The sequence below is a fragment of the Clinocottus analis genome, unplaced genomic scaffold (assembly GCF_023055335.1).
Source record: "Clinocottus analis isolate CAN_PGR_092001 unplaced genomic scaffold, fCliAna1.0.p SCAF_50, whole genome shotgun sequence".
Taxonomy (NCBI): Eukaryota; Metazoa; Chordata; class Actinopteri; order Perciformes; family Cottidae; genus Clinocottus; species Clinocottus analis.
In genome coordinates, this window is record NW_027176208.1 from 195,528 (window position 1) to 216,507 (window position 20,980).

General features: G+C 45.1%; 1 protein-coding gene across 1 annotated transcript in view; it reads left to right on the plus strand.

Annotated features, from left to right (window-relative positions):
- Window positions 1–830: 830 nt before the first annotated feature.
- The window catches only part of ttn.1 (titin, tandem duplicate 1), a 170,205-nt gene continuing 150,055 nt past the window's right edge, over window positions 831–20,980 (plus strand). Inside the window, exons 1-18 of the mRNA XM_068601488.1 lie at window positions 831–972; window positions 7,215–7,318; window positions 8,820–9,023; window positions 9,617–9,904; window positions 10,746–10,831; window positions 10,917–11,137; window positions 11,353–11,539; window positions 17,224–17,283; window positions 17,374–17,632; window positions 17,792–17,861; window positions 18,028–18,237; window positions 18,650–18,792; window positions 18,945–19,090; window positions 19,339–19,566; window positions 19,664–19,905; window positions 19,981–20,213; window positions 20,306–20,470; window positions 20,567–20,735. Coding sequence (XP_068457589.1) covers window positions 7,228–7,318; window positions 8,820–9,023; window positions 9,617–9,904; window positions 10,746–10,831; window positions 10,917–11,137; window positions 11,353–11,539; window positions 17,224–17,283; window positions 17,374–17,632; window positions 17,792–17,861; window positions 18,028–18,237; window positions 18,650–18,792; window positions 18,945–19,090; window positions 19,339–19,566; window positions 19,664–19,905; window positions 19,981–20,213; window positions 20,306–20,470; window positions 20,567–20,735 — 3,002 coding nt within the window. The 5' untranslated portion in view covers window positions 831–972; window positions 7,215–7,227. The remainder of the gene's footprint in view (window positions 973–7,214; window positions 7,319–8,819; window positions 9,024–9,616; window positions 9,905–10,745; window positions 10,832–10,916; window positions 11,138–11,352; window positions 11,540–17,223; window positions 17,284–17,373; window positions 17,633–17,791; window positions 17,862–18,027; window positions 18,238–18,649; window positions 18,793–18,944; window positions 19,091–19,338; window positions 19,567–19,663; window positions 19,906–19,980; window positions 20,214–20,305; window positions 20,471–20,566; window positions 20,736–20,980) is intronic.

Here is a 20,980-nt window from a genome sequence, read left to right on the forward strand (position 1 = left end):
TTATATTACTATTATTAGTAATAATATATTATATTACTATTATTAGTAATAATATATTATATTACTACTGGCAACATGTATTCATGGACGACCGGAGCTCAGTTCCATGTGTACAGAAACATGGCCAATCAAGCTGATTCTGAAGTACAGGAAGTACAGATGTGAGCCCACAGGAAGTAGTGTCTGGCCCCCAGTCTGGGTTTCAGGTGGGTGAAGTCTGACATCATTGATTGTGTTAAAGACACTGTAACACAATGAAGAAGAGGTTTGATCCACAGATCGATTTCCTCTTTCAGAGTGAAAGCAAGGAGTGAGTCTGCAAAGAGAGCAGCTGAATCAGCTGACCGATGATTGACAGCTGAGTGACGGTTACCAAACCTTGTTACCAAACCATGAAACCATGAAGCAGCTGCAGGGCTGAGACTCAGAGGACGAGAATAAAAGCAGTAGAAGAAGAGGTGTGTAAACAGAGAGGTGGTCCCTGTTGAGTGACAGGAACAGCCTGGGCCTCCTTTTGGTCGGCAGCTCCTCTCTGCCTCCAGACCAGCAACGTGGTCTGATCACTGATCGATCCTGATCCGCTCCTGATCAATCAGCTGCCAGATGCCAGACCGGCACCCACCAGCACCCACCAGCACCCTCAGAGCCCCAGAGCCCCGACAGGCCGGAGGGGGCCGGCATGGCTGCCATGTCCCATCATGCCCCCCTGAGGGCCGGGCCGGCCAATGGGGAGGCTCGGAGCGCTGGTGATGCGGCCGCCCCCGGTATAAAGGCCCGCGGCACCGGGCCGGCCCCCTGAGCAGTCGCAGCTTTCCAGCCCGGTCGACAGGAGGTCAGGACCGTCTGCCGTGTCGGGGACCGTGGGCTCACTTCCCCTCTGGATTTTCTCTGGAAGCTCTTCCTGGATAAAGAGGCCGCTTCCTGTCCGAGTCGCCGGGCCCGCCCCGCCACCCGAGGCTCTCCGGAGGAGACGTGAGTTCACCTGAGGGCCTCACCTGGGCGTCGGGGTTTGGTGAAGCGGGCGTTTGGGAGTGTTTGGGTGTGTTTGTGTTGAGGTGGAGGCCGCAGCAGGAGGAAGAGGAGGAAGAGGAGGAAGGGGAAGAAGCCCAGAATAGCTGCTGAGAGCACAAGAGAGGAGCGCCGGCCGGCTGATGGCTTTTTAAGGGAATCAGCGGCGCGGTATCAGATGCTGCTCAGCTATGTGCACATGCTGGCTGTCAATCACAGAGGAGGGAGGGGAGGGAGGGGGGGGGGCAGGACCATATCTGACCCGCTCTGGAAATAGAGTTATTCACTTTGTGCCAACTGATCTCAATGTATTTATTTATTCTCTCTGGGAGTTCTGAGTACAAGAATACACACACACACACACACACACATATATATATATATATAATCATCAATAATCGCGAGTCTTGATTGATCCGTGATCACACCAATAACCTCTCTTATTGGTGAACTAACTGAAGGAAGCTGTTTTTATTTCTGATTCATCTTTGTCTTCGTCCTCGTCTTCATCGTTTAGAAACATTCGTTGTCTTCAGTTTGTGACGTATATGACATAAAATAATCATAAATATATTTCATGATTTCTATTTTAACTTCTATTGAGAACAGAAGTGATTTTTGATTGTTGGCTGTAAATGTACTGCTTTCATTTATGGTTTAAATCAAACTTTATTAACAAAGACAGAGCGTGCTGATGAATCACATGATTCATGAATTTATAAAAATAAATCATTTCTGTATCTATTGTTTAATCATAGATCAATAATGCTGATGACATCACAAGTTAAGTCACTAAATTCATAATTAAAAGCAAAAAGGAAACAACGACATCAAATATAAATGACCACAGAAGAAGAAACCTGATATCAACTTATGAATCAATCTGGATTCTTCAGACTGAATCAGTTTTTTTATGAGACGTTACATCGAGTTGAAGTACTTTAAAATACTGCAGTACTGCTACTGTACCAATATACTAGTACTGTACTAGTGCTAGCCGAGTAGCAGTACTGTGCTAGTACTAGTACAGTAGCAGTACTAGTGCTAGTACTAGTACAGTAGCAGTGCTAGTGCTAGTACTAGTACAGTAGCAGTGCTAGTGCTAGTACTAGTACAGTAGCAGTACTAGTACAGTAGCAGTGCTAGTGCTAGTACTAGTACAGTAGCAGTACTAGTACAGTAGCAGTACTAGTACAGTAGCAGTGCTAGTGCTAGTACTAGTACAGTAGCAGTACTAGTACAGTAGCAGTACTGTGCTCGCACTAGTACAGTGGCAGTACTAGTACAGTAGCAGTACTAGTGCTAGTACAGTAGCAGTACTAGCACTAGTACAGTAGCAGTACTGTGCTAGTACAGTAGCAGTACTAGTACAGTAGCAGTACTAGTGTGCTAGTCCTAGCCGAGTAGTAGTACTGTGCTCGTAGAAAAAACATTACATTTTATTTATTTAATGAATATTGTGTTTATTTTCATAGAAGATAAACACAATCAACAAGCTGAACTTTATATGATAAATGTATCTTTAAAACAATCTTAATGTGAAAATAGGTCAAAGTAAAACATGAAATAGGTGAATAACAAAATAATAATAATAATTGTTGTTGGACATGTAACTTTGTTTTGAGAAAGAAAAATGTTTAGTTTTGATGTTTCTTTCTTTATAAATTAATTTGTTCCTGAAGAAACAATAAAACTAATATTATTATGACTATTATGAATATGACTTAATCCTCATGTGGAACATTTCATTAGTTTCTTTAAGGTTTTGATGATTAAAGTTATTAAAGTTATTGTTACATCTGATTAAACAATAAAGCTCAAAGTAAACATCTTCACTTCCTGTTTTATCTCAGTGACTTCCTGTTGGGGGCGGGGCTTAACGTCTACAAAAACAATCCTCCCGTTTTCACTTTAAATCTTTTGTGTTAAAAGACTTTAACTCTTCATGAAGAAAGTTTCTTTATTAAAACTCGTTATTCAATCAACTTTATCCATAAACACATAAAGCACAATTACAGTATGTGGACATCAGGATGTACTAATACTCAGTAAACAAGTATTCAACATACTTCTTCATGAGGGAAGTATTGAACATACTTCTTCATGAGAGAAGTATTCAACATACTTTTTCATGAGAGAAGTATTCAACATACTTCTTCATGAGGGAAGTATTCAACATACTTCTTCATGAGAGAAGTATTCAACATACTTCTTCATGAGAGAAGTATTCAACATACTTCTTCATGAGAGAAGTATTCAACATACTTCTTCATGAGAGAAGTATTCAACATACTTCTTCATGAGAGAAGTATTCAACATACTTCTTCATGAGAGAAGTATTCAACATACTTCTTCATGAGAGAAGTATTCAACATACTTCTTCATGAGAGAAGTATTCAACATACTTCTTCATGAGAGAAGTATTCAACATACTTCTTCATGAGAGAAGTATTCAACATACCTGAAAATGAGTTTGAACCAATAGAAACAACCTGTCTTCAGGCCTTTTCCTCTAGATGTCCTCAAACTAAAGAGTGAGTCTCTGCAGCCACGAGAGCTGTTTAATAATGTAATAATGTAATAACACATGTGAGATGTTCAGATGTGTAAATATCAGTCTACATGTTTCTGTTCACAGGAAATGAAGATGACACACAGAAAGAAATGAAAAGGTTTCAGGTCCAACTATAAAAAATGACTTTCAGGATGATTATTAGTTTAAATGATGCAGCTGTAAAGTCCAACTCTAACAAACCAGAACACAACATGTGAACATTCAACATGTGAACATTCAACACGTGACCATATTGAATATGGTCACGTGTTGAATGTTCAACACGTGAATTTGCATTTGTGCACATTTGTATGTTCTCTTGGACCAAACCATATATGTCCCCTGTATATTACTGATGGTATTCAATACATCCAAATACAACTTTTCTTTTTAAAACAAGCTATGATTTACAGTTTTATATCACAATTGTTTGTCTTTGGGTTTTGAACTCATTGAATTATGTAAAAACATAAACCTTTATAAAACAGATGAAACAATGCGTAATAATAACACTTTTTCTACAATATGTGAAACTACGTATGGCTGGAGGAGATTGAGATGAAGCTGATATATATATATATATATATATATATATATATATATATATATATATATATATATATATATATATATATATATATATATATATAATGGACAGCCTGACTTCATACATGTATTCCTGGTCCGGAGCAGCTGAAGCAAAGAGCCAGCTGGAGCTAAATGTGTCTGCTGAGCTGAAACTCACACCAGAGCAGAGGGTCAGCGCAGGCCTGGAGCTCCTCATCACACTGCTGCTGCTACTGCTGCTGCTAGTGCTGTTAGTGCTGCTGCTAGTGCTGCTGCTAGTGCTGTTAGTGCTGCTGCTAGTGCTGTTAGTGCTGCTGCTACTGCTGCTGCTAGTGCTGTTAGTGCTGCTGCTACTGCTGCTGCTGCTAGTGCTGCTGCTAGTGCTGCTGTTGCCTGTGCTCTTAGTGCTGCTGCTAGTGCTCTTAGTGCTGCTGTTAGTGCTGCTAGTGCTGCTGCTGCTAGTGCTCTTCGTGCTGCTCCTGCTAGTGCTGCTACTGCTGCTGTTAGTGCTGCTGCTAGTGCGCTGCAGCTGTTGCTGCTGCCAGTGCTGCCGCTGCTACTGCTGCTGCTGCTGCTAGTGCTGCTGCTGCTAGTGCTGCTGCTAATGCTGCTGCTAGTGCTGCTGCTAATGCTGCTGCTAGTGCTGCTAGTTCTGCTGCTGCTGCTAGTGCTGCTAATGCTGCTGCTAACGCTGCTAGTTCTGCTGCTGCTAGTGCTGCTAGTTCTGCTAATGCTGCTGTTGCTGCTTGTGCCTTCTTCTTCTTCTCTTCCTTCTGCTGACCTGTCTTCTTTTCTTTACTCTTCTTCTTTCTTCTTCTTCCTCATGTCTGCTCTTAGTGGTCATAATGATCTAGTTCATACTTTAATATTGTGTTATTGCAGAAAGCTTCGATTGAAACGTTCCGTTCTTTATTAAGAAGTAGATTAGTTTGGTGATGAAGGTTTGATTGATGTTGAGAGGATCTTGTGATTGTGCGGTTGGTGTCTTTGTGTCTTTGTGTCTTTGAGTCTTTGAGGCTCCGCCCTGCAGCTGCTGCTGTCCGTCAGGTCATCTGCCCTCCAACAGGCTCCGCCCCCTGATATTTATAGCATGGCTCTTTCTGTCTGAACATGAAACCTTCAGAGACACTCAGCATATTCCACCAGCTGCTGTTAAACCTGTAAGGTTACGACCAATCAGAGCATCCGCCAACGGCCAATCACAGCGCGCTCTCTGGAAACTCATCCATTGGTCCATTGATTGATTCCATTGAACATTTCATTCTTCTTCTGCTTTTTTCATTCATTGAATTCATGGTCGCTCTCTAGAACACCAAACGTAGAGACCTTTGGTCTGTGCTGACGGTCTGTTATGATCCATAACGTAGAGTCGTGTTTATAGATCCATAACGCAGAGTCGTGTTTATAGATCCATAACGCAGAGTCGTGTTTATAGATCCATAACGCAGAGTCGTGTTTATAGATCCATAACGCAGAGTCGTGTTTATAGATCCATAACGCAGAGTCGTGTTTATAGATCCATAACGTAGAGTCGTGTTTATAGATCTATAACGTAGAGTCGTGTTTATAGATCCATAACGCAGAGTCGTGTTTATAGATCCATAACGCAGAGTCGTGTTTATAGATCCATAACGTAGAGTCGTGTTTATAGATCCATAACGTAGAGTCGTGTTTATAGATCCATAACGCAGAGTCGTGTTTATAGATCCATAACGTAGAGTCGTGTTTATAGATCCATAACGTAGAGTCGTGTTTATAGATCCATAACGCAGAGTCGTGTTTATAGATCCATAACGCAGAGTCGTGTTTATAGATCCATAACGTAGAGTCGTGTTTATAGATCCATAACGTAGAGTCGTGTTTATAGATCCATAACGCAGAGTCGTGTTTATAGATCCATAACGTAGAGTCGTGTTTAGAGATCCATAACGTAGAGTCGTGTTTATAGATCCATAACGTAGAGTCGTGTTTATAGATCCATAACGTAGAGTCGTGTTTATAGATCCATAACGTAGAGTCGTGTTTATAGATCCATAACGTAGAGTCGTGTTTATAGATCCATAACGTAGAGTCGTGTTTATAGATCTATAACGTAGAGTCGTGGTTATAGATCTATAATGTAGAGTCGTGGTTATTGATCTATAATGTAGAGTCGTGTTTATAGATCCATAACGCAGAGTCGTGTTTATAGATCCATAACGCAGAGTCGTGTTTATAGATCCATAACGCAGAGTTTTGTTTATAGATCCATAACGCAGAGTCGTGTTTATAGATCCATAACGCAGAGTCGTGGTTATTGATCTATAATGTAGAGTCGTGGTTATTGATCTATAATGTAGAGTCGTGGTTATTGATCTATAATGTAGAGTCGTGGTTATTGATCCATAACGCAGAGTCGTGGTTATTGATCTATAATGTAGAGTCGTGGTTATTGATCTATAATGTAGAGTCGTGTTTATAGATCCATAACGTAGAGTCGTGGTTATTGATCTATAATGTAGAGTCGTGGTTATTGATCTATAATGTAGAGTCGTGGTTATTGATCTATAATGTAGAGTCGTGGTTATTGATCCATAACGCAGAGTCGTGGTTATTGATCCATAACGCAGAGTTGTGGTTATTGATCTATAATGTAGAGTCGTGGTTATTGATCTATAATGTAGAGTCGTGGTTATTGATCCATAACGCAGAGTCGTGGTTATTGATCTACAATGTAGAGTCGTGGTTATTGATCCATAACGCAGAGTCGTGGTTATTAATCTATAATGTAGAGTCGTGGTTATTGATCTATAACGCAGAGTCGTGGTTATTGATCTATAACGCAGAGTCGTGGTTATAGATCTATAACGCAGAGTCGTGTTTATAGATCCATAACGTAGAGTCGTGGTTATAGATCCATAACATCAGGTGTTCTTGGAGATCAATGTCTTCAGAAACAGGAAGTGATCAGATCAATGAGATCTGATTGCTGCTCAGACTGAAGACTTTGATGTCATGAATGTCTTCAAACTGCCGACTGATGAGTGATTAATGTCATCTCTGTTTGTTTGTTTGTTTGTTTGTTTGTTTGTTTGTCTGTCTGCAGGGTGCCGACCAACATGTCGACACAGGCGCCGACGTTCACGCAGCCGCTGCAGAGCGTCGTGGCACTAGAGGGTAGTGCTGCGACGTTCCAGGCTCAAGTTAGTGGTAAGACAACACCTGCTCAGAAGAGACGCTGTGGAGGCATTGTGTTACTGTCATTGTGTTACTGTCATTGTGTTACTGTCATTGTGTTACTGTGGTGCAGGCATTGTGTTACTGTCATTTTGTTACTGTCATTGTGTTACTGTCATTGTGTTACTGTGGTGCAGGCATTGTGTTACTGTCATTTTGTTACTGTCATTGTGTTCCAGTCCTTGTGGTCCGGTCCTTGTGGTCCAGTCCTTGTGTTACAGTCCTTGTGGTCCAGTCCTTGTGTTACAGTCCTTGTGTTACAGTCCTTGTGGTCCGGTCCTTGTGGTACAGTCCTTGTGGTCCAGTCCTTGTGTTACAGTCCTTGTGGTCCAGTCCTTGTGGTACAGTCCTTGTGTTACAGTCCATGTGGTCCAGTCCTTGTGGTCCAGTCCTTGTGTTACAGTCCTTGTGTTACAGTCCTTGTGGTCCAGTCCTTGTGGTCCAGTCCTTGTGTTACAGTCCTTGTGGTCCAGTCCTTGTGTTACAGTCCTTGTGGTACAGTCCTTGTGGTCCAGTCCTTGTGTTACAGTCCTTGTGGTCCAGTTCTTGTGTTACAGTCCTTGTGTTACAGTCCATGTGGTCCAGTCCTTGTGTTACAGTCCTTGTGGTCCAGTCCTTGTGTTACAGTATTTGTGGTCCAGTCCTTACGTTACAGTCCTTGTCCTTACGTTACAATCCTTGTGGTCCAGTCCATGTCGACCAGTCCTTGTGGTCCAGTCCTTGTGTTACAGTCCTTGTGGTCCAGTCCTTGTGTTACAGTCCTTGTGGTCCAATCCTTGTGGTCCAGTCCTTGCGTTACAGTCTTTGTGGTCCAGTCCTTGTGTTACAGTCCTTGTGTTACAGTCCTTGTTGTCCAGTCCTTGTGGTCCAGTCCTTGTGTTACAGTCCTTGTGTTACAGTCCTTGTTGTCCAGTCCTTGTGGTCCAGTCCTTGCGTTACAGTCTTTGTGGTCCAGTCCTTACGTTACAGTCCTTGCGTTACAGTCCATGTGGTCCAGTGCATATGGTCCAGTCCTTGTGTTACAGTCCTTGTGTTACAGTCCTTGTTGTCCAGTCCTTGTGGTCCAGTCCTTGCGTTACAGTCTTTGTGGTCCAGTCCTTACGTTACAGTCCTTGCGTTACAGTCCATGTGGTCCAGTCCTTGCGTTACAGTCCTTGCGTTACAGTCCATGTGGTCCAATCCTTGTGGTCCAGTCCTTGCGTTACAGTCCATGTGGTCCAGTCCTTGCGTTACAGTCCTTGCGTTACAGTCCATGTGGTCCAATCCTTGTGGTCCAGTCCTTGCGTTACAGTCCATGTGGTCCAGTCCTTGTGTTACAGTCCTTGTGGCAGAGGCTACATGGTGTCATGGTCTCATACCTCGGGCCACCTAGAGTTCTGTCCTGGACTCAAACCTTGAGAGGGATATGAGTCCTCAGCGTTCCAGGACCTCTGGGTTCTCTGACAGCGAGCTGTGGTTCCTCTCTCCTCTGCAGGTTCTCCAGTTCCTGAGGTGAGCTGGTTCCGTGATGGCCAGGTTCTTTCCGCTGCCGTTTTGCCCGGCATTCAGATCTCGTTCAGCGATGGCCGCGCTGTCCTGATGATCCCTGCGGTGACCGCCGCACACAGCGGGAGGTTTTCTGTCAGAGCCACCAACGGAGCTGGACAAGCCACGAGCACCGCCGAACTCCTTGTTACAGGTGAGACGCAGGTACAGGGACAGGGACAGGTGAGACGCAGGTAGAGGGACAGGGACAGGTGAGACGCAGGTACAGGGACAGGGACAGGTGAGACGCAGGTAGAGGGACAGGGACAGTTGAGACGCAGGTACAAGTACAGGGACAGGGACAGGTGAGACGCAGGTACAGGGACAGGGACAGGTGAGACGCAGGTAGAGGGACAGGGACAGGTGAGACGCAGGTACAGGGACAGGGACAGGTGAGACGCAGGTAGAGGGACAGGGACAGGTGAGACGCAGGTAGAGGGACAGGGACAGTTGAGACGCAGGTACAGGTGAGACGCAGGGACAGCTGAGATGCAGGTACAGGGACAGGTGAGACGCAGGGACAGGGACAGGTGAGACGCAGGGACAGGGACAGGTGAGACGCAGACTCATACAAGTAGGAGCTCTAACCATGTTATTCACATACACATTGTTCCAGTCTGAAATATCTCCATTATGGGATGGATTGGGCTTCAGTATCAGTAAGGTGCTTCCATTGTGTGAGTACTGGTTGATCTCTGAGACCAGACCCGGTTGAATTGATCTAATAGTTTTCATCTTTCCTTCCAGCCGAGACGGCTCCTCCCAGCTTCCTCCAAAGGCTGCAGAGCTCCACGGTGAGACAGGGCAGCCAGGTGAAGCTGGACGTCCGAGTCTCCGGCATCCCGACGCCCACCGTGAAGTTCTACAGAGAGGGAGCCGAGATCCAGAGCTCGGCCGACTTCGGGCTCCTCCAGGAGGGAGACTTGTACAGTCTGCTGATCGCCGAGGCCTTCCCAGAGGATTCTGGGACGTATTCTGTGACCGCCACCAACAGCAGTGGACGCGCCACCTCCACCTCCGAGCTGCTGGTTCAGGGTAAACTGTGTATAGTACTATCTATCTATATATAGATAGATAGATAAATATATGATACGCCAAATTCAATATATAACAATATTACAGCACTCTGGAGTAACAGCAAGTTAACATACATTATGAGCAGGTACCAGAAGAAACATTAGTATTTTATCAGAAAAACATAAACAGTGTGTTCAGTAGTAAGGGTCCCTGTGAGGGACAAACCACTCCTTCTTTGGTCCATGTTCAGTAGTAAGGGTCCCTGTGAGGGACAAACCACTCCTTCTTTGGTCCATGTTCAGTAGTAAGGGTCCCTGTGAGGGACAAACCACTCCTTCTTTGGTCCATGTTCAGTAGTAAGGGTCCCTGTGAGGGACAAACCACTCCTTCTTTGGTCCACGTTCAGTAGTAAGGGTCCCTGTGAGGGACAAACCACTCCTTCTTTGGTCCATGTTCAGTAGTAAGGGTCCCTGTGAGGGACAAACCACTCCTTCTTTGGTCCATGTTCAGTAGTAAGGGTCCCTGTGAGGATTGAGAAGTTCACACGTTAACTTGACCAGCCCTAATATTTACATATAACTGTTTTCATCCCTGAGCAGCACAACCTACAAGTTGGTCCAGCTTCTCTAAAAGAGAGAAACACATCTTAAAGTGAAAAAGGAATCTTGGACATTTATGACACGTCAGACCGTGAACTCTGTGCTTTAGTCTGGACCAGTGGTTGAACCTGAGTTGAACCTGAGTTGAACTTGAGTTGAACCTGAGTTGTGTCGTTGGGATTCCTGGATGCTGTGAACATGCTGTGATGACCCTGCACTTCCATTTGCGCTAAAGCTAACTAGCTAACCTGTGTGTTCAGGTGAAGAAGCCGTCCCTGCAAAGAAAACAAAGACTGTGATTTCAACCTCTCAGATCTCACAGAGCCGCCAGACCCGAGTGGAAAAGGTACAGCAGCCTCCACCGATGTGATGTTGTCTGAATGTAACCGGCATGTTTGAACGTGATGTAACCTCCTCTCTGGCGTCCTCAGCGGATGGAGGCCAGCTTCCAGGCCTCCGCCATGATGGAGGTGCAGGTGGAGGGAGCCGGGCGGACCCAGCTGCTGGCTCACAAGACTCCGCCCAAAGTTCCCCCCAAGCCCATGTCCAAGTCCCCGACTCAGTCCTTGTTGGTGGCGAAGGCGACCGGAGGACGCCAACAGTCGCCGTCACCTGTCCGTCACGTGAAGGCCCCGACGCCGACGCCTGTCAGGTGGGCGGAGCCTGACATTGTTCTTACTGATCGCTTTGAGACACAAATGTATTAGAGCAGCCTGGTAATAAGCTGAGTAGTCGAGTCCAGAAGTAAGCAATGTATGGTTGCATATGACCTTCATGAGAGTCAGTGGGAGGTTGTAGTGCTGAAGGGTTCGAGGCCCTCTGCAGGCCGGCCTCTGCCACTTCAAGACTCTCCGTCTCCCCCTTCAGGTCGGCCCAGTCCCCCATCAGCGCACGCAGGCCGGCGGCCGCCGGCGACGATGTCCTGCCGCCCTGGAAGCAGGGAGAGGCCGGCTACACCAGCATGACCAGCATGACCAGTATGACCAGTATGAGCAGCAGCACCGTCACCCAGCTGGGCCAGGAGCAGCGCTGGGAGGTCACCGGGGTCAAAGAGGTGAGGAAGGGCTCCTTAGCGCCACCTGGTGCTTATTGAGTCATATTATTACAAATATACAAGAACTTTTGTTTTAAGATATAACGTCTCCACGTCAGGATGGAGGTCTGCTGCTCACAGCTCAAAGGGTTGAGCTGCAGTTCCTCCGAACACCACCAAGGCCTAAATCCTCTTCATGTGGCCTTCCTACATGTTTTTATGTTTAATATAGTTTCCTCTGATGGCTCAGTTAGCGTCTGTCTTTTAGTGTCTCTCTGTTAGCGTCTCTATTAGCGTCTCTCTTTTAGCATCTCTCTGTTAGCGTCTCTATTAGCGTCTCTCTTTTAGTGTCTCTCTGTTAGCGTCTCTATTAGCGTCTCTCTTTTAGCGTCTCTCTGTTAGCGTCTCTATTAGCGTCTCTCTTTTAGCATCTCTCTGTTAGCGTCTCTCTTTTAGCATCTCTCTGTTAGCGTCTCTATTAGCGTCTCTTTTAGTGTCTCTCTGTTAGCGTCTCTCTTTTAGTGTTTAGTGTCTCTCTGTTAGCGTCTCTATTAGCGTCTCTCTTTTAGCATCTCTCTGTTAGCGTCTCTATTAGCGTCTCTCTTTTAGCATCTCTCTGTTAGCGTCTCTATTAGCGTCTCTCTTTTAGTGTCTCTCTGTTAGCGTCTCTATTAGCGTCTCTCTTTTAGCATCTCTCTGTTAGCGTCTCTATTAGCATCTCAATTTTAGTGTCTCTCTGTTAGCGTCTCTATTAGCGTCTCTCTTTTAGTGTCTCTCTGTTAGCGTCTCTATTAGCGTCTCTCTTTTAGCGTCTCTCTGTTAGCGTCTCTGTTAGCGTCTCTCTTTTAGCGTCTCTCTGTTAGCATCTCTATTAGCGTCTCTCTTTTAGTGTCTCTCTGTTAGCGTATCTATTAGCGTCTCTCTTTTAGCGTCTCTGTTAGCGTCTCTCTTTTAGCGTCTGTCTGTTAGCGTTGCTGTTAGCATTTCAGTTAGCGTCTCGCAGTTTTAGATGTTGAGCTGGATGGGAAACAACACCTTCACTCCTTTAAGCTCAGGACTTGTTTCCCATAATTTTATATTCAGTTGTTTTTACTGTTTGCAGACATTTTAAAACACAGTTTAAAGCTATGTTGCGCATTCCGTCAATCTAGAAATCAAGAAAGAGTGAGAAAGACACAAACGAAGATGTTTGAGTCCATCGGCTATTCGTAGACATCTCAGGTTTCATTCTCTTCAGGGACCGCTGTTATAGGATCTGAACCAAGATGGCCGCTTGGCCTTCTTGGTTCATTCTTCTTTGAGTTTGGTTCACTTTACTTTCCTGCACTTTTACTGCTGCTGATGTTTCTTTCTTGACTTTCAACACTCGTCATATTCCTTACATATCAAACAACTGAGCATGTGTTGTCTTCAACAGATACATGTTTACACACACACACACACACACCTTCACACACCTACACACACACCTTCACACACCTACAGACACACTAGTAGTTCCCATACTTCAGTTTTTGAACTCCTCTCAGTGAACATTGATCAGAGTGCAAACAAACAGGACAAAGTTCAGTTCCATGTTTCAATAACCAGGAAATGAGGTTTGCACATGTAAACATGTAAACATTGAAACGTGTAAACATGTAAACATTTAAACTTGTAAACATTTAAACATATAAACTTGTTAACATTTGAACATGTTAACGTGTAAACATGTAAACGTGTAAACATGTAAACATTTAAATGCTTAAACATGTAAATGTGTAAACATTAAAATGTGTAAACGTGTAAATATTTACACATGTAAATGTGTAAACATTTAAAAGTGTAAACATTTAAACATTTAAACATGTAAACATTTAAACACGTTAACGTGTAAACATGTAAACATTTAAACGTGTAAACATTTAAACATGTTAACATGTAAACGTGTAAACGTGACAACATGTAAACATGACTCTTTTCAGGTACAGAACTTAAACACATTGGTCAGAAAAGAGCAGACTTGACGCTTTGAAGTCGTCTTGATTCCAGTAGTCTGGGAGGAGTGAGTGTTCTTTTGAGGTCACTTCCAGCTCAAACCAGACGCATCCAGAGACCCCGGCCACCCGCCTGTCTCTGTCCTGCCATGGATGTCCTGATATCTATGTGCTGCTGGTTGTGTTTCCAGGCTGAGGGGGGGGGGAGAGCCGGGGCAGTGGCCAAAGTGGTGGCCGCCGTGGACCTGGCTCGTGTCCGTCAGCCTGTGCATGTGGAGGCCGCTCGAGCTGAAGAGGAGGAGGCCGTAGAGGCAGAGTTAAGGCGGCAAGCTGCGGATCAGCAGTATCGAGCCGGCTGGACATCCACCACAGTGCAGGCCGAGCAAATGCTTGCGACTGCTCAGGGGTTCACACCTGAACCAGCGCCGCCTCAGGTTAGAGAGGCCTCCGGAGCAGAGACACCTCACAGTTACTAAGAGATTTGACCAAACCATGAGATCCATCCGCTCGGTTAAAGGCCATTGTTTACTCTCAAACTGTTCTTCAGGCCTTTGGTGGTCCAAGAGGCTTAGGGGACACCCAGTGGTCCATGTAAAGACTCCTAGGAATCCATGTAAAGACTCCTAGGAATCCATGTAAAGACTATAAAGACTCCAGCAGTCATGTAAAGACTTCAGGAGTCATGTAAAGACTCCAGGGGTCATGTAAAGACTCCAGGGGTCATGTAAAGACTCCAGCGGTCATGTAAAGACTTCAGGAGTCATGTAAAGACTCCAGGGGTCATGTAAAGACTCCAGGGGTCATGTAAAGACTCCAGGAGTTATGTAAAGACTCCTATGTGTCTATTTAAAGACTATAAAGACTCCAGCAGTCATGTAAAGACTCAATGGGTCATGTAAAGACTTCTAGGAATCATGTAAAGACTCCTAGGAATCCATGTAAAGACTATAAAGACTCCAGCAGTCATGTAAAGACTTCAGGAGTCATGTAAAGACTCCAGGGGTCATGTAAAGACTCCAGGGGTCATGTAAAGACTCCAGCGGTCATGTAAAGACTTCAGGAGTCATGTAAAGACTCCAGGGGTCATGTAAAGACTCCAGGGGTCATGTAAAGACTCCAGGAGTTATGTAAAGACTCCTATGTGTCTATTTAAAGACTATAAAGACTCCAGCAGTCATGTAAAGACTCAATGGGTCATGTAAAGACTTCTAGGAATCATGTAAAGACTCCTAGGAATCCATGTAAAGACTATAAAGACTCCAGCAGTCATGTAAAGACTTCAGGAGTCGTGTAAAGACTCATAGGAGTCATGTAAAGACTATAAGGACTCCAGCAGTCATGTAAAGACTCCAGGAGTCATGGAAAGACTCCAGGAGTCATGCAAAGACTCCAGGAGTCATGGAAAGACTCCAGGAGTCATATAGAGACTCCTAGAAGTCCATGTAAAGACTCCTAGGAATCCATGTAAAGACTATAAAGACTCCAGGAGTCATGTAGAGACTCCTAGAAGTCCATGTAAAGACTCCTAGGAATCCATGTAAAGACTATAAAGACTCCAGCAGTCATGTAAAGACTCTAGGAGTCATGGAAAGACTCCAGGAGTCATGTAGAGACTTTGAGGAGTCATTGTAAAGACTATAAAGACTTCTAGGACTCCATGTAAAGACTAGAAAGAGTCCACAGCCTCAAGATAATTTCTCAAAGGACAAATCTCTTGATAACCATGGCACAAAAGTATTGTTCAAAACGTGTACATTTATATAAATACATAATGCTCCTGTGTTGGTTACTCCAGATTCAGGGAGCAACAGAAATCTCCTCCCATGTGGACTCTGGTCTCGCCTTGTCTCCAGTTCCACATTTCACAGTTTCTAAAGTTTCTGTCCCAAAACATGAGTCTAGCTCTGAGGTAAGAGAGACCACTTCAGGCAAGCAGTAGAAACTAACCTGCATGGAAAGAAAAACAACATTTACAAATGTAATAACAGAAGCAAATAACCCGGTCAATCTTTACAGCATTGGTCTTCTATAGGAGAGCGGGTTCGTCTCAGTGTTACAGTTTAGTGTAATACATAGAAATTATTCAAATAATTAATTATATTTGATAAAATGAATGCTATCTTGAAGTAAAGACAGAGCTGCTAACTACCTAGCTTAAGTTTGGATGCTTCAAGGAGAATAATGAGTTCCTGCAACCCCAGAAAATACTGCAGTTAGTTAATTAGATGCTAACTCATGGTTCCTACTGTACAGTTAGCTTATCAGCTGGATAGATAATGAGATGCTAACTCATGGTTCCTACTGTACAGTTAGCTTATCAGCTGGATAGATAATGAGATGCTAACTCGTGGTTCCTACTGTACAGTTAGCTTATCAGCTGGATAGATAATTAGATGCTAACTCATGGTTCCTACTGTACAGTTAGCTTGTTAGCTGTACAGCGTCAGCGGCCTGTGTTGGACGAGAGCATCTCTATTACAGCTCCACAAGCAGCACTTCAACACCTGTTAGTTAATGTCACAAAGCTACGATTGGACAGTTGCTGTTTGGGGGAGGGGGTTAGCTAATGGTCATGAGGTTATTACAGCTTGCCTGAAATGCAAATTTGTTGTGAACTGTAGTGTAGAAGTGATACAATTATACATAGTACATAACAAAAAGAACCCAGTCCTAACAATGTTTGTCTTCACCTCCCTAATCAATAAACACAGTTATTAATACAGCTCTGGGTACAACGCTCTTCATTTGGCCCTGTTGTGACCTAAATCTAACTAACGGTCTTGAGGCTCCTCCCATGCTGTGGTTTAACACACAAACCAAACCAACGTATCTTATTGATGCCGGTGTGCCTGTTCCTCCTCTTTGGGTCGGGCAGGTGTCCATCGCCGGCTCGGCTGTCGCCGCTCTGCAGAAAGAGTTGTCTTCACCCTCTGCGGTCACTAGAAAGATCATCAGGCCCGTCAAGTCTCCCAGTCCGTCTCGTACAAAGACCAGAGAGACACTGGAGCCCCTCCCCCCAGCCTTCAGAGACCAGTATGAAGGTCATGTGGGCACTGGGTCACAGACGGAGGTGGTGGTCTCGGGGGAGAGGCTGTATGAGGACTGGGGAGCTCAGGTTTGTAATCTAGGGTAGTGGGCTAGATCTGAACCAGACAAGAAAACCTGACGAGTAAATATAATAAATATAACTTCTGTAGTTCAAACCAGCAATAAAGAATCAATGTTTTTATTCCTCGAAGACTTAGTCAATATCTCATCCACCGGCCACAAACTGATGACAGCTGCTGTGTATATTCACCAGATGAATAGTCCTATTATGTTTAATAACCAATGGACAAATTATCCACTTTTAACACTCCAAAATCTAAAGGGCATTTTTAATGTTATAAAGTTCTTCTGAGAGCTTGAATTCCTTCTTTGTTACTGAGCCCTCTGATGAAAGCTTCACCCCAAACTTCCAAAGGGCGACTTTTTAGTCAGGTTTTCTTGAGTTGTGTAAAAATCCAGGATTTAATCTCTCTAATAAAGTCATGCTCATCGATGGACATTGACAACCTCATTCTCATGTCTTGAGCCCATCTGGGCTCCCCTTCATCCATCCAGCTGTCTTTTTTTGTCTGTTAGATGTGTACTACAAGTTGGAGGTCCTGTCCAGTGTGCGTTTGCTTCACCGTGTCCTTGTTGTTATTGTACAAGTAGTTTGCTCACCAATCTGTGACTCTTGGACAGGTGATGGAGGCAGCAGCCGTACCTTTGGGTGGCGCTGTGATCCCAGCCACTCTGGTGGCGGTAAGTGTCCCAGCTTTCCTCAAAACCACTCTCTACATTCTTGCCTCAGTGGGAGAATAGCATTTTCTAAAGGTCTTGTTTTGTGTGCAGAGCTTAAAGAACACAAACGTGACGGAGGGCGAGTCGGTGACCCTGGAGTGCCAGATCAGCGGTCACCCCACGCCCGTCATCATGTGGTTCAGAGAGGACTACAAGATCGAGAGCTCCATCGACTTCCAGATAAGCTACGAGAATGGATTCGCCCGGCTGGCGATCCGCGAGGCGTTCGCCGAAGACAGCGGACGTTTCACCTGCACCGCCACCAACGAGGCGGGAACCGTCAGCACCTCCTGCTACCTGCTGGTCCAGGGTCAGTACAGTAGGACCAGAGAACAATCACTCATCAATCATTCATAGTTTGCTTTCTATATGACTGAAATGAGACGTGTTCAATGCCCCTGTGAATGTGCAGGTGTCACATCAGAGGTCATCCTCTGTAAACATACTACTGTCTGTCTTCCTCCTCCAGTGTCCGAGGACATCGAGAGCAGAGAGGAGATCGCTGTCGTCACCGAACATGTTGAAACTGCTGAGAAACTGTGAGTCGGTCCTTTAAAGTGAGCGAGATGAATTAACGTAGTCTGCCGGGTGAACGTTGATTCAAGAAAGCGTGTTTTCAGCTCCTTTATTTTCTCATTGTTGGGACTTAAAGACACGGTCCAGCTCGTTGGTCCTGGTGATTCTAAAATAAATTTGTATTTTCAGAGAAACCGAAGAAGCCAAAGAGGAGAGCGTGTCTCAGGTGAGCGTGGCCGAGTCCGATACCGTGGCCGCCGCTCCCTTCTTCATCAGGAAGCCCACCGTCCAGAAGCTGGTGGAGGGAGGAAGCGTCCAGTTTGAGTGCCAAGTCGGGGGAAACCCCAGACCTCACATCATCTGGAAGAAGAGCGGCATCCCGCTCACTACCGGATACAGGTACATAGCAGCGCTCACGTTTTCATGGTCGCTAGTGGAAGTCAGCTGATTTATTTGACATTTTATGTATTTATGATTCCACACATGATCTTTCTACTGAATTGGGTTTGAATATTCAACTTGGTGCTTTGAACAAAAAGTTAATATTTTAAGGTGAGACTGTCAAATAACCTTAAAGCTTCTTATAGGGAATTGTAAGGGAAACTACAATTTTATACATGGGGCAAAAAGTTAAACAGTTGTTTTTTTGCTCAATCTGCTTTTCTCTTGACCTTCAGGAGAACTCTTACATGTTTAACACAAAGAAAAGACAAATCACTTGAATGTTGACTGTAATGAACACTGCTGCCTCTAGGGGGCCCTCACCATCATATTGCCTTGAACACGCTCTTTCTCCTCCATGGTCCATCAGATACAAAGTTGCCTACAAAAAGGAGACTGGAGAATGCAAGTTGCAGATCTCCATGACTTTTGCTGATGACGCCGGGGAATACTCGGTCTTTGTCAAGAACCAGCTGGGAGAAGTCTCGGCCTCCGCCGTCCTGCTGGACGAAGGTACGTCTCCATCTCCGTCGACTCCACCATGTCACTGAAGTAAGAAGTCATGTTGGCCTGGACTTCAGAACAGGAGTCGCAGACGACTTCTTCTGCTCTGATGTCCGGTGGTTTGAGCTCTTTTAACACAATATGCTTTGTATTGCTCACAGACGAATACGAAGTCTACATGAAGAAACAGGAAGCGACCTTTAAGACTGAAGTGACAGCCATGGTGCAGGAGCCCAGAGTGGCATACGTTCCTCCCATTGTCATTACGACAATGGAGCAGATGAGCACCACCATTATCTCTGGACAGGTACGAGTATCATGAGCCACAGTCAAAGACTTTCTCAACATGTAATCATGGTTAAGTTGGTGGTTCCAACTGTGTTGTCTTCAAGTCAATGACCGTGTTTTCACTTCACTTCAACACTTCTTGGGCTTGCTTAGCCACTCGGGCTTTGCCAATATTTAGATATTCTTAAAAAATAAAATACTGCTAAAGAACTCCTGAATATCTGAGCATGTCAAGATCATCTATCTAACATCTAATTTCATCTGCAGGAATTCCATCTTTCTGCCATTGAGCAGAGGATCATGCAAGAGATTGAACTGTGCATTATGAAGATTAGCTACAGAGAAATAGTTACAGAGGACGGAGAGCTGATGGTGACGGCCGACCCCACTGAGGCAGTGCAGCCCACCTTTGACACTCCCGTCAAGAACTACAGGATCATGGAGGGAATGGGAGTCACTTTTCATTGCAAGATGGCTGGAATGCCGCTCCCCAAGGTACTGCATGTTTAAAGAAATTGGGCTTAAAGATAGAAATTGGAATTGCATATGTGCATCCGAAGTAGTCTAACAATAACATTCTGCGTTCTCCCAGATTGCTTGGTTCAAAGACGGACAGCGCATCAGGCCTGGCGACCGTTACCAGATGGAGGCTCTTCAGGACGGCCGAGCCAGCCTCCGCCTGCCCGTGGTGCTCCCAGAGGACGAGGGCGTGTACACCGCCTTCGCCACCAACATGAAGGGGAACGCCGTCAGCTCGGGGAAGCTCTACGTGGAGCCGTCCGGAGTGGTGACACCTCAGAGATACACACCGCAGCCAGCGATGCAGAGGATCAGGTGAGGATCACATCTCAGTCCGGTGCTGAGTGAAGGCCTTCAGACCTCCTGCTGACGACTCTGCTCCTTCCTCAGATCCACATCTCCTCGCTCTCTGAGCCGCTCACCTGGACGTTCTTCCAGTCGTTCTCCCGGACGTTCTCCGGCCCGCCGACTTGATGAGACGGACGAGGCTCAGCTGGAAAGACTTTACAAGCCTGTTTTTGTCCTGAAACCTTCCTCATGCAGATGCTCCGAGGGGCAAACCGCCAGATTCGACCTGAAGGTCGTTGGCAGGCCGATGCCCGATACATACTGGTTCCATAACGGTGAGTAAAAAATAGGTAACTCTTCAGTAAGGTGTGTTTGCATAAGATTTGTTGTTCTCACAATAACTAAAATCCGCACTTGGCCGCCTCAGGACAACAAGTGGTTAGCGACTACACCCACAAGATAGTGGTCAAAGAGGACGGTACCCAGTCCCTGATCATCGTCCCAGCCATGCCACAAGACTCTGGAGAGTGGACCGTCGTCGCTCAGAACAGAGCTGGACGTTCGTCCATCTCCATCACTCTCACAGTTGACGGTATGACTGCAGCTCACTGTGGGCTTCCTGTGAACACGTGTGCTAATCTACATGTGTTGACTTTAAGGTTTTGATTTCTGTATTTTTCTCTTTCAGCTAAAGAAACATTGATGCGCCCCCAGTTCATTGAGAAGCTGAAGAACATCAGTGTGAAGCAGGGGACTCTGGTCGAACTGGCTGTCAAAGCCATTGGAAACCCCCTGCCTGACATCGTCTGGCTGAAGAACAGTGACATCATCACCCCACACAAGCACCCACAAATCAGGTATGTTTTTTATTAGTTGTATTATCAGTATTTTTAATACTCGATTTTTAGTTCGATGTCCGGCTCCGCGAGTCCATGTCGATGTGTCCTTGAGCAAGACACTTAACCCTAAAAATGTGTCCTACGGAGTATAAATGAGTATAAATGGTTGATGGTGCTGATGTGGCTCCTTCGTGGTGGCTCCTCCCATCAGTGTGTGAATGATGTCATGTAGTGGTAAAGCGCTTTGAGTGGTCGGAAGACTA